Genomic DNA, 14422 nt, shown 5'->3' with positions numbered 1-14422 from the left:
TCCATCCACTATCTTTTCTTCATCCTGCCCGATTTAGTTCATCAGGAGATTTTATGGTAGGAAATCGGTAGAAAGTTTGAGGTAAACAATTTTCTCAAACCTTTTCATGTTCGATGTTGAACCCATGTTGTTTGCTGCACCATTTTAAACAATTTTGGGGGGAAATTTACACTATTACATAACTGTTAAAAATAAGTAATGCAAGTTCAAAATTCTAGAAAAGCAGATGCAGAATTACAATTATCCGAAAAAAAAATAATTAATAATAAATCCTACCACAATTTAGAAGCATTTAGCATAATTTCGAAGTTTAAGCAACAGTTTTTATTGTCGTCAATCCACACGACAGGGAGAGAAGGAAGAAAGTATAAATTCTTGCAAAAACTGAAATATCGTCAATGTTATTTTTGTCGATTTTTTATAGGTTCACATTTAAATATTTCGTAGTTCAAAGTGAGGAGCAAGGACCCCTGCCACACCTTGAGGATATGCCTGCAGCTAACATTCTAAATGCAATGGGTAGTACAACCAAGACGTGTGAATGTAATTGAACCCATTTTTCAAACCATCCTCGGTTTTCTATAACTTCTTTCTACACTCCGAAAAAGCAACGAGTCGCCACTGCAGCGACTGGAAATTAAGTTATTATACATTGCAACTGATAATTTCAACTGGCGTAGATTTAGTACCTTAGCATGGAACTGTAGAAATCAAAAGGAAATTTCATTCTCTGATGGAAAACAAATTTTCTAATGGTAATGTAATTAAACCTTGTTTCCATTGCAAAAACACTAAAGCTGTTGACCAAGGAATTTGTTTTAGTCTGAAGAAGACCCTGATATAAAGTGAAAGAGTTGTCCGTATAGTGTTTTTTACGTAAATAAAGACTGCCTTGGTCAACAGTAAAGAAAACATACCTGGGCAGACATCACATGTCCAAAATCATCCACACACTCTGGAAGACTGAGCCATCGCAGCTTTGGGAATGTAAAAGTCAAGAACCAGGCCCCGGTCTTTAAAATAGCCAGGTCTCTCCTGCAACGACATAGTAAATGATTTATTGATTGAATTAAAATTGTTGGGTGCATTAGCACATATGGCCAATTTGCACCCTTCAATATAAACAGGGAAATATCCACTTATCTAAAATTCTTACTTAAAATGTTAAAATAAGGAGCGTAGTTGGGAAGATTAAAGTCTGCCCGAGGAAAGCAAGATCGGCGCATTCAACAAGAATATGCTGAATACTTAAAACGACATTACAAGCACATCACAATGGAGGGTCCAGCCCTTGCAGCAAGTGGCAATGTGTAAGAAGGCTGTGTTCGATATGCAGCCAAGTAAGAACTTCTTCTCGACGAGAGGGACGGGACGAGGAACGCCATGCACCTACGGTGGGTTTAATAGCCTGAAGCTTGTTCTCCATTACCGCATCCCACTTTTCCTGCCAAGTGTCAAGAAGGCAACAAGGAAAAACACTTTGTAGGCTGCTGGCTGGCAGACTTGGCAGCAGCATCGTCTGCTTTGTTCCGCTTTATGCGCATGTGACTAGGGACATAATGACATATTTATTGTGTCTTGTTTTGGTTAACAAGAATACAATACTTATTCATATTTTAGGAAATGAGAGATGCGGCAGTAAATAATTACAGAGAACCTTAGCACTCATGGTTTCCGAAGCCGTTTTTAGTTTGTTCTATTAATTCCCAAGTAGAGCACAAACCAACTGCCAAAATAGCCGACAAACTAAACAAACACAAACTATACTTCCTCTCCCACCTCGAGAAACCAGGTGTCTATGATGCAGAGTGTAAATGCAAGGCTCGTTGCTTCGCCAGATCCATCAATGAGAGAATTCAACAGCACCTACAGATGCAAGAAAAACCAATCAATGGGGTGAAACTTAATGACGTATTCTGTTCCCTTTGTCTGCTTTTTCTCTGGCGACACTGGTGACATCTATGAAAGATTTTAAGGAACAATTTGCCAAAAAGGATTGCTATTTGCCTTGTTTCAATTTTCAAAACTAGATGGCAGGGCATAGGCTACGGGCAGTGGTGCTAACCATAACATACAATTCCTGACCCTAGTTAAATAGAACGTTATTAGAAGGTATCTAGAAATTATCATCATTAAGAACGCGTCTTTTCTGTTCCCGTGCAACAAAGTGTCTCACGAGTTTTTGAGTTTAAATCCACTTTATGCATAGATAGGGTAATCGGGTCTGGCTCTGTAGGTTAAAGTGGGAGTTGACTGAACCACTATGTGCTCGAAGTGGAGAGCGGTGTGTGTGGGGGTATCAATGTAGGAATATTTACGCAAAGCATCCCCCACCTGTCACTATTTTAAAACATAGGAACATCTTACAGCTAGCCCGAAGGATCAAGCAGACACCCACAGCGGAAGTGAAAAGTGTTAGCTGGGGGTTGTTTGGTCGAGCCTTGGGATTAGCTGGAGTTTTATATGGTGACAAGGAGACAATTGGGGGGTGGGGTGTAGAATTTCAGCGAAAAATGCAGGCTTGGCCAGGACTCGAACCTGGGTCTCTGGCATACCTACCAACTGGCTTGACTTCACCAGATTTTTTGTTGCCCCTGGCTTGCCACACTTTTATGCGTACCAAATCTTAATAAATTAGGGGATGTTTTACGAAAATTTTGCTAGCTGGGGGGGGGGGTAATATAATCCCCCTGCATCCCCCCTCACTTCGAGCAATGTCCCCCATCTAAAAATGTACACTTTGTGCTTCCTACAGGTATCGAAACGGACACACCATCGTTGCAGTACCACTACGCCATCGGGGAGGTGCATCGTTCCAATCGTTGGTATTTGCTGATTGTACATAAAGCTTACATTACGTAGTGCTTTACATGGATATTTATTTTCGTAATGCATTTACCATCCAGTCCTCAGCTCATGTTCTGTGGGGAGAGTTGGCAACACTGGGTCAATGCACAGGTTTGAATTTGAAATGACCGTCCCGGGCTCGGTCAGTTCGACAAGGATGGCGAAGCATGTTACACGGAAGCTGCTTTGGCTTGGGACTCGAAAGTAACTGCAATGAGTGGGTGCTGTTTAGTGCACACTTATCGCAATCTACATCTGCAAAAGAAGTTTATTGCATTGAAGAGAATATCATATTCCCAGTAGGTTATGTGAAAGCTGTATAGGAGAAGAATACTTTTGAATATGAAATAAATTGGTGTACCTATACCCCACCCCACCTCTTCTTCCACCCCCTCTCTCCCCCCTTTTGCTGACCACTGCAGCCTGCCATCTAGCGTGAGGATTGACAAACAAGCAGTGATCGGAACGCTACATTTTAAAAGTAGCTTCGCTACAGCTACAGCTTCTCTTCCAAAATGTAGCTTCGCTAGAGCTACAATTACATTTAGCAAAAAGTAGCTCGCTACGCTACTCCTGTTTGCTACTCGCTACTTCGCTACTTTTTGCGCTACTTCTGCATAAAAAAAATTAAAACAACGATATGGGTATTAAAAAAGTCCCCTATTACCTGTAAATAGATTCTGTTATTTATTATCATGATTCCAGTCATTCGATAATTTTGATAGCAATGTTACTTCAGTTACTTATTTTTACTATAGTTTTTGAGAATACCATACCTACGCAAGTGGCACATCAATTCAAATTTGATATATGAATATTGCAATTAGGGTGTTGCCCAAATTAATTATTACAACTATACACAAATAAAATTTGGTAGGATTACGTATTTATGTTCACATCAACATATTTTTCTTGAGAATAAATATTTCATTTTTTATAGACTGATATGAAGTCAGCATTTTGAATGAAAAGTACCTGGAGCCCTTTGACTCCCAAAGGGCCCCAGGTTCGATTCCCAGGGGAGGCACATAGTGGTTCGGATCCAGTCTCGATCAGCTTATCTATGCATAAAATGGACTCAAAACAAAAACTAGGAAAGACGCCAAGTTGGGAGGATGAGATCCACCTGCTCCTCCATTCCCCACACTGCTCATCATTCATCATTCTTCCTCATTCTCGCAATTAGCCGAAAGTGGCAGAAAGCGACTATAGATAAGAGAATAATTTAATAAACCATTCATCCTCATTGTCATGATTGAGAGAAGTGGAAGAATAGATGAGGAGGTAAACAGAAGAGGACAAATGGGTGGTGGACTATATCAAAGCGTTCGAAGAATAATATGGAATAGTGATGTACCTATGAAATGCAAGAATGTAATATGTAACATACTATGTGCCAATAATTACGTATGGAGCAGAGACTTGGACAATGACATAGAGAGACAAAGAAAAGATGCATTCAGTGGAGATTAAATTTTTAAGGAGTCTTTTGAGGAAGACTAGAAGGGATAGAATAAGGAATGAGGAGATCCAACAGACAGTGGGTGTAGTGAAGCTTCAGGACAGAATAGATCAGGCACAGATGAGATGGTTCGGACACATGAGGAGACACAGAAAGACTACCAGTAAGAGGTTACAATGCACAAGGAGTGGGAATAAGGCCAAGGGGGAGACCAAGATGTCGGTGGAAAGAGCAGATAGTGGAGAGTGTTAGGAGACAAGATTGGAACACCTTGGAAAGAGTTGTGAAAGACCAGGAAAAAATGGAGAGGCTTGACTTCTATGCCGACCCAGCCAGAGGCAGGAAACAGCGAAGGATGATGATGTCATGATTAGCAAAAGTTACAGAAAAGTGACGCAAAAGTAGGACAAATACATAAATTTGAAAACTATGTATAATAACCGAAGAAAATTGTCGTTTCTGCAGGAAAGTCAATAACTCGTACATACTTTTTGCAATATGATAAAATTATTAAGGAAACTGTCGTATAAACCTGAATGTTCTAAACGTATTGTAATTTTAAAATTTGTGAAGAAATACTATCGCGAAAATAATTGTAATTACAGAAACTCTATCATTTTTGTAACAATAATTTCTTCTTGGTGATATCCTATATACTGACGATGATCAATGCTGTTAACGTACTGAGCCATTTATTGCTGGCACTATTCCCTTGTCAGTGCAGTTGATATTCCATTGCTCGTTTTTGCACTGAAAGTTGTGTCTTACACAGCAATTAATGACATTTTGGTGTCTCTAACACCATGAATATCCACAGGATTTGTTCCGGGGGTGACGCAAATGAGGCACTTTTTTCCAGCGATGCAGGAAACGAGGCAAAATAGCGATGCAGCTAAAAAAAACGTAGCTGTTAGCAGGAATATATTCATATATGTCAGTTAGTTATCTGGATATCTGAATTCTTCAGATACTAATTAAATAAATTACGCAGATATCTATAATCTATAATCTAGATAATCTGTATCTCCATGTAATAGACTGTGTTTATGAACCTCCTGCAAAATTAAGGGTTATTGTCGATTTTTTCCTGACGCTGTTGCCACATTCAAAATTCACCTCAAAATGCCGAGAAAAAATGTAACTGTAGCGAAAGAAATTTTCGCTACAACTACTGGAATTTTGTAGCTTCGCTACCGCTACAACTACAATTTTCAAAATGTAGCGTCGCTACAGCTACAACTACAAATTTTGTAGCTAGCTACAGTAGCGACGCTACAAGTAGCTCGCTACTTCTGACCACTGCAAACATGTAGTTCCTTGAAAGCCCCAGAATTTAACACAGAGTTGGCATGTCTCCTTTAGTGGTTTGTCTATGAGCCCACACTTATAGACACCAAAATCAAGGAAACACATGATATCATGCACTCGAAGTAAACATTGATAGTGGACAAGCACACCATGCATGGATTTCCCTACTGCGGCAGCTAACACTGGTGAACAGCAGACAACACGGATGCAGGCAGACAGGCAACAACAGAGCACCTAGCGGCTAATCGAGGAACAAAAAACAACAGAAACGTGACAAGCAACAAGTTCCAACGAGGATGGTGGCAGTGGCCACCAAAATTAATAGAAGAAACTAAAAACAGCTTCACGGAAACCGTGAGTGCTAAATTTCTCTGTAATTATGACACTTATACTTATCCTAACTAATCTACCTTAGTCTACATTATAATATAGAGCAGGGGTCGGCAAACTATGGCCAAAGGGTCAGATACAGACCGCTGCCTATTTTTCTATGGCCAACGGGTCAGATACAGACCGCTGCCTATTTTTCTATGGCCAACGGGTCAGATACAGCCCGCTGCCTATTTTTCTATGGCCAACGGGTCAGATACAACTTGCCGCCATTTTTTCTATGGCCAACGGGTCAGATACAGCCTGCTGCCTATTTTTCTATGGCCAATGGGTCAGATACAGCCCGCCGCCTATTTTTCTATGGCCAACGGGTCAGATACAGCCTGCCACCTATTTTTCTATGGCCAATGGGTCAGATACAGCCTGCTGCCTATTTTTCTATGGCCAACGGGTCAGATACAGCCCGCCGCCTATTTTTCTATGACCAACGGGTCAGATACAGCCCGCTGCCTATTTTTCTATGGCCAACGGGTCAGTTACAGCCCGCCACCTATTTTTCTATGACCAACGGATCAGATACAGCCCGCCGCCTATTTTTCTATGGCCCCCGAGCTAAGAATGGATTTTTTTTTACATTTCCAAATTCTTAAAAATTTGAAAGTGCGAAAATTATATGAAAGTAATATTTCAGCATTTATTGCAGTGTATGGGAAAATTCCTACGTTTGTCGATATGTATTGCGTCTATGGCTGGTTACGTGCTCTAACGACAGACTTCGAGCTGAGGAGTTGCGATAAAGTCCATGTGTGGCGCTCTTAGCTAGCTTCGTACAGGGTCAAAGCTCCCCACTTGCCCGTCTGCTATTAGTTAGGCAGCATTACGAGTGCCACGTGTATTGCTGTTCTGCAACATTTTGTTCTCGTTTTATAATACCAGTGCATATCAATCAGGTCGCTGTCGAAACCAGAAAACAAGAGAAAAGTGGACTTCGAATGTTGTGCTTTTAAGGAAGAGTGGAGTGATGAATATGGTGAACTAAGATCATATGCTTTGGGTTTGATCTCTGTATTTGGTAGTACCTATCTGTGCGAAGAGACATTTCCAGAGATGAAATATATAAAATGTCAATACAGGTCAGCATTAACATATGAACATTTGCAATCAGTTTTCATGAGAGGGAGTACTAACTTTGACCTCCAATTTGGTGAAATGTTGTCTCAAAGAAAGCAACTTCATTCATCTCATTAGTAAAGCTGTGTTTCAAACAATAATTGTAGTCTACTGAGTATTTTTATTACATTACATTACATTTATATATATATATATATATTTGTTCAATAAATACGGTGAATGAATTGCTGGCATGTGGTGTAGTTGGTACTACTGGTTGACGGTCAGGTCAGTGAAGCCCTAGGTCTGTCAGTCATCATTCGCGAAGCTGTGTGGTTGTCCAGACGTGTAGTTTGTGTGTACGCATTGTGGAAGTAAGGTGCAGTGCAGCAACGCTGTTATGGGTGAAATGGAGCACACGAAATTCTGCTTCAAACTTGGGAAAATGCCAAGGGAATGTCACAACATGCTGCGGCAGGTGTATGGAAACAGTGCTTTATGGAAAAAGTGTGTGTACGAGTGGTACAAGCGCTTCCGTCAGGGCCACCGAAATTGTAAAAAGGTTTGGCGCAAAAAGTCTCGCATGAAGACAATGCTGGTTACCTTTTTTGATGCTGGAGGGATCATTCATAAAGAATACCTGCCAGAAGGCACAACATTGAATGTGGCCACATACGCGAACATTTTGGATCGCCTCCTGAAGATAACGCACATCTCCATACTGCCATAACCGTGTAGCAGTTCCTGGCACGTAAGGAGGTTGTACTACATCACCCCCCCCCCCCCACCTTATTCACCAGATCTGGCCCCTGCCAATTATTTAATTTTTCCTCGCTTGAAGAAACACTTAAAAGAACAATGGTTTTCGGACATTGCCGACATCCAACGCAATGTGAATGCTTAACTCAACAGCATCCCACAGGCTGCCTTCGCCCAAAGTATGAGAGACCTCTACACGCGTTCTCAGAAGTGCATTACCATTGGAGGCGATTACTTTGAAGGACAATAAGCTGTATTCCTGCATACAAGTATTGCCTTTCCTGCAAATAAATCATGAAATCAGTCATTCAATCTTTCACCGTATTTATTGAACACAGATTGTATATATATCTTTGTGCAAACTTCTTTTTCTTTCTTTTTTAAGTAGACCTACCTAAAGAAATCCTCGGGTTTGCCTCTTGGCCCGCAGAGGGTTAAATATTTAATGTTTGGCCCTTTACAAAAAATGTTTGCCGACCCCTGCTAAAGAGTATGCCTAAGTGGACTTGTACTTAGAGAATTAATGTCTTACCTCTAAGACAGGAGTAATGGCGAATTGGCAACAGGACAGCCTCGTGGTGATACAGGATACACAGACAGACTCTGATTCCTATTTTTCTGTGCTATTTAGGCAAGTGTTGACCTTGTCATCATCCTGAGAGATACCAACTTGGGTGCATCGAGTATCTCAGCGATGATCGCTGAGCGAGTTTTTCACCCATTGAGCATTTGCTCGACGCTGTGTGCTCATTGATCAAAATATCAGTCTATGAGTAATCTGTGATCAACGTGGCTGCATCGAGTTGACAAGATTTCAGTGATTTTGGAAAGGCTGTTATTTATGGGCATGGTCGATGTGGAAAAAACTGCTGAAATATTCTTTTTCCCACATTTTGACAACTTTCGAAAACTACAATGTATGTTTGGAATAAACAATACTTTCACTTTAATAAAGTTCCCTGTGCATATAGCACCCTGCTACGAAGGCACATTTAGGGGATATGGGGGTAGGGCCTTAGCCATTTTGTAGGTGATGTGATCAGTACCATGCTCCAGCCACCTTTACCCCCCCTAGGTTCCCATTGATTTGAGGGTTAATGAACCCAAGAGCCACTTTTTGCGGGGAGAAGCCCATAAAAATACCGACTATAGATCATCCACCCCGAGATTAGAGCCCGGGCCTCCTGCATGACAGTCACATGCCGTACCGACTAGACAACCGTGGCTCTCTTTCCTTTTAATGCAATTTAATACAATGACAAAAAGTGGAAAGTTACATAACCTTCTGTTACTTGAACTTCCTCTGTAATTACACCATATCGCAAGCCATCAATCACAAATATTTCATTCGCCGCCATCTTCATATAATTTTCATATTCTTACTCTTTGACTCACAAGATGGAAACACAAAAATGATATATTCTGTGACGAGCAAAATTCAAGTTTCCTCAGCAACCAATGCTTATTTTGCCATCAAGTAGCTGAGTGACCAATTGCTCGCTGAGCACTCAGGTATACATCTAACAAGCTTTCTGAAACCTTGGAAAATAGGCAAACTAGAGGCCTCCCGTAACTTAGCCTAGCAACACTAGCGCCACTGCCACCACGCCAGGGTTTCAAATGTCTTGGTAAATCTATACCCAAAGTGCACCTTGTGGCTATTTTCGTGAACTCTATCCTGGGAGTTACCACTTAACCATGTTACATCTACAGTTTCTTCATTGGGATAAGTATATGAGAAGAAGAAGAAACAAGTGAATCATTTCCTTTGATGTTGAAAACAGTTTAAAATAATTACCTGAGAAGTGTGTCAATTCTTGGATGTAAGACTTTGAGAGCCACAGGAACTAGTCTATCATCTTTCGTCTCTGCTTTCTGCATAACTGGCAATTGTTTTCTAGCTTGCGACTCTGTTTTCAGAACATAACAAATGGAGATTTTAAATTCATTTTATCATCATAATAAAATTGACTTCCAAAAAAAATATATTATTACACTTCAATTTATTTTGTAGTAAATTTAAAGAAATGGTACAGTGGGATTCATGAGTACTACCGTGCAAATTGTCCATCACCATGTTCGTGCACTTTATTTGACCCAATAAGAGCTTCAAGAATTAAAAGAAAACTCGAAACAAGCTGTTGACAACTTCTGCACCAGCATACATAAAAATCCATCGCTTAAAAACATATAGCATGCAAGAGAAAAATTAATGAAAATAGTCATGGACAATTTGCATGGTAATACTCATGGATCCCATTGTACAGCTTTATTTTTGTTTCTTAATTTTCTTCCTACCCTCTCAGGGTGACTACTCTAGGACCATGATAAAATCCAAGTATACTGTATTTACACATGTATAGTGTGCGTGCGTGTATAATGCGCACTCTGGTTTTGGATGGGTAAAAGTGACAAAAAAATATATCTCGTATATAATGCACAGTACAATCCAGTTTCAAGAAATGGCTTTCTTAGTTGTATGTTGTAAATCTGTCGATATGCTGATCAAGAGTAAATTACGTCATACCTTCAATTGCTCATTCCTTCTTTTTCAAAATATATACTTTTTCTTTCTGTGAGTAATGTTTATACGAGGCACATTCAGGACCTTCCAAATAGCAGTTAGCAGCACAAGATTTCTTCCATTAAGGAATTTACACACTCCATGTATGTCATATTATTTGGCCAGTAATACTTTTTCATTTTTATTATATTTTTCCTTGTTTTCTTTCACCAAAAGTACCATAAATATCAGAACGTTTCTTCAGGTTTTGATGAACTTATTTCAACCACATTTCACATTAGTGTCGTTATCTTGTATGGAATACTGTTTCCATATTCAGAAACTGCAGGATTCAAGCTTTACAATGATATATAACATGATAGGGTTCCGTAAACATGAAAAATCAATGCAAGTGTCTCAAAATCATGGAATGACCCTGTGAGGTTTTATGTTGGGTGTCCCAATTATTCCGTGCATAATACGCACCACAGTTTTTGGGGGCAAAAATTTTGGAAAAATGTGCACATTATACATGAGAAAATACAGTAATTCCCGGTTTTCAAGTGAAGTTTCAGAATATTCAAGGGTACAAGCTGATGTTTCTTCTACTGCAACCTCAGGCACACACATACACATACAAATATATTAACAACATAAATGGTGTGTGTAATCACAACGTATCCAAAAATTCTAAGTCAATTCAATTAAACGGTATGTATGTAAAAAATATTTAATTTCACCTGCGGAGTTTACACTTGCCAATTGACATACTCAGACTAGGTTGTTCTGCAAAGGACACTAACAAAGTAAACGGATCGAGAGATTTTCCACACAGCTTTCTTCTCCTTCCTCGATTAAAAAATGATAAACTGTGAAAAACTTGATTCAGGGCATTAATAAATATGTATAAATTCAATGGGATTTGAATTAGCTGCAGTTTATTCATGTCTTTGTAAAACTTCCAGATCCAATAATTCACGCAAAATTTCCGGCATTCAATGTATTCCTGGTGATTAGCCAACCTTCCTCTGAACATTTTGTGATTGATTGATTTGGTTTATTTTACTTCGCTTTTCTGCCACTTCAGACTAATCGCGAAGATGGTGATGCAATGAAACTGATGAATAAACATTCACAAACACCCATGACCAGGCCAGGATTCGAACCAGGGGACTCCTGGAGTCGTAGAGGAATGTGCTAACCACTGCCATGGAGGTTGATCCCCTGAACATTGTACTGTGCCATGAAGGCATTTGAAGGGCCTCACACAATCACAATCATGGTCATTTGTGGAGACGATGTGATCAGCACCAAGTTCCAGCCACATTTACCTTCTAGTGTTGCCCAAGATATTTATTTATATTCATTAGAGTGTGGGTGAATGCTCCATATTCAATACAACTTACCTGTATTACCTGCTGCTTCATTCTGATCGAAGTTGCTGTTTTCCTCAAAGTGTTTATTATGAGAACGCAAAAAGTAGCCAATGCCAGTAACCTCCAAGCCTGAAATGCATGAATAGAGTAATTAATTCATGATAAAAAGTACTAACATTTATTCACAGAATAATGATTCTTACATTCTAACAATTATATTATCGTTTGTTTAGTTGGTGTTTTAAGTCCACTTTATGCACAGTAAGGCTAATTGGGACTGGACCTACAGTTTAAAGTGGGATCCGAACCACTTGTGGATCCACCGGGTATTGAACCCGGGAGCCCTTGATTACAAGGTGGTGACGTAACAATTATATTATTTTAAATCAATATTTCTTAAGGATGGAAAAAAACATGAAATCATTGCTGATAAATAGGGACTTCGATTTATTGTTTTTCTTTTCAAAACTAGTGTTTTTTCTTAATTTTCAGTGTTGTTATCCCCAAAATGTACATATTTATAGCACACTCATCTGCCAAATATACATAAAATTATATCTTAATTTCCTTTTAAATTAGTATTTTAAATTGTACATCATGTGGCCTATGCCTGTTCGTGACAGTTACATATCTAAGGAATGACTTTTTAGGAAGTTATTTTCCACTATTTCTCACATGAGAAACATTGATATTGTGGCTCCAGTGTGACAGTAGAGTCATGCACCTTTGGTTGGTGATCTAAAACGTTTCCGTACAAAATGAAAAATCATGGGAAAAATCCACTTATATGTTGTTTCACGTAACACTCGGAATTATTTCATGCATAACTACACTGTAGTTTTCTTTTGGACAACATTTTGGATTTGATTGATTTGGTGTTTTAAGTCCACTTTATGCACAGTAAGGCTAATCGGGACTGGATCTACAGTTTAAAGTGGGATCCGAACCACTACCTCCATCGGGTATCAAACCCGGGACCCCTTGATTACAAGGTGACGACGATACCACTGCACCATCAGGGAGGTCTGACAACATTTTGGAAAATGTGCACATTTGTACATAACGTAAATATGGCACATTTTATTTTTTTAAGCACAAAATGTGTTGAAATTCATGAGGAAGGCCACAATTATGTTGAGGATGACACCACATGGCAGGAATTAACGTGGATTTCTTGAAAACTACGCACAATATTTCAGTTCTGTCTTTTTTGTTCAGTAGCATACTTATAAAGGTATTATGTACTCAAATAATAAAACACTATGTCCATTGTTACTATTGGAATCTGGAAATTGTTTCCCTAAGCTGGCAACATTGCCGCTTATACATTAATCATATTATTTCTCCAAGATGTATCAGTCTGTTTTCAACTAAACTTTGCACACAGTTTAAGGAATGTACTACTGCTACACACAACACTTTCCATTCACTTCAGTCTATTGTGGGGGCCATAGGGGCATGATGTATGCCATTTTTTTCCCCATGAATTTCAATTTTCTTCTTACTGTAACACTCATTATTGGGAGGCACAATGCATAAGTTTTACTTCTGCTAAAAGGCTTCTCTTTAAGAAAGAAAAGAAAACCAATTTCATCTCTCTTAGTTCTCAGGAAGTTTGAAAAGCATGCACTTGAAGAGGCCCTGTTCACAAAGGCTTTACAAGCATGTGAGGCTCCATCTGCAAAAGGTTAAGTTGTAATTCAGAGTTATAGGAAGTACTAATTACCTTCTACAACATATGAATACACAGACTCATCACTGATAGACATCAAACCCTGTGAAGGAACCACTTGGGGATCCATCCACGCTTTGTACACCTGCAAAAAACAAAGGTAAAAACATTTATAATACACGGTTGGGCAAAGATCAGGTTACATAGGAAAACAAATACAAGCATACAAACATATACATGACTCATATGTAAGGTTTACAGTTGCAGTACATGTTCCATATGCACAACATCTGCTAAAATGCATGCTTCAATGCGACACTCCCAGTTTTGTAAGATGCCTGCTAATGCGGTGAGAGTGATTTGGGAGATGGCGCGGGGCTTCTGAAATACTTATATACGGGCCTCACACCAGCTTCCGTGACGTCGCAGGATTAGTCAAGCATAGTCCATTTACAACATTTAACAAAGTGCATTATAATATTTATTTTTCTGACTGAATTCTCCTTTCTTATTTGTTCAGTACATTGCTTTCACCTCAAGAACATTTCAAATGTTATACAGCATTAAAAAATGCATAAATAATATTGACAAAAGCTTAATCCAATCTTTACCGTTCTGCATAAGGTACCTTTATTTTTCAAATTACCAAGGTAAAAAAGGTGATAAGAGATCGAATTTTATCCTGCATTTGAAACTTACTCTAAATTCGTAAAGAATTATCATATTATATGATTGCTATTAAATTGCTGTGGAATAAAAACTTACAATTCAAGTTATGCATACAAGATAATTTTGTAAAAGTTTACGAACAGAAGGTTGAGGAAAGATTGGAATTTCACATTAAATAAACTTTCCAACTTTGCAAAACTCAATTCCCATGTGTAATTTGAATAAATGCTTAATTTTCTAAAACTCTGGTAAATATTTGGCTGCACAAGTTTGACTGGTTTGGTTGGAGGATACAATTTTTTAAAATCATTTTTCGCATTAAAATTTTTACATCAAGCAAAGAGAGAAAGTGTACACATACTAACGCAACAAACGTACTGGCCTAA

General features: G+C 38.9%; 1 protein-coding gene across 5 annotated transcripts in view; it reads right to left on the bottom strand.

Annotated features, from left to right (window-relative positions):
* LOC145997132 (putative aarF domain-containing protein kinase 2) overlaps positions 1 to 14422 on the bottom strand; it is a 292541-nt gene that overhangs the window by 42456 nt on the left and 235663 nt on the right. For 4 of the 5 annotated variants that reach the window (XM_083133767.1, XM_083133766.1, XM_083133768.1 and 1 more), the window contains exons 4-7: positions 13422 to 13512; positions 11726 to 11824; positions 9615 to 9726; positions 918 to 1035 (exon numbers count right to left, since the gene is read on the bottom strand). In XM_083133767.1, the coding sequence (XP_082989893.1) occupies positions 918 to 1035; positions 9615 to 9726; positions 11726 to 11824; positions 13422 to 13512 (420 nt within the window). The remainder of the gene's footprint in view (positions 1 to 917; positions 1036 to 9614; positions 9727 to 11725; positions 11825 to 13421; positions 13513 to 14422) is intronic. The other variant, XM_083133770.1, reaches the window with a different exon arrangement.

The sequence above is a fragment of the Lepisma saccharinum genome, chromosome 13 (assembly GCF_977018435.1).
Source record: "Lepisma saccharinum chromosome 13, izLepSacc3.1, whole genome shotgun sequence".
Classification (NCBI taxonomy): domain Eukaryota; kingdom Metazoa; phylum Arthropoda; class Insecta; order Zygentoma; family Lepismatidae; genus Lepisma; species Lepisma saccharinum.
The sequence above is the reverse complement of the archived record's forward strand: the minus strand, read 5'-3'. Positions and strand labels throughout refer to the sequence as shown.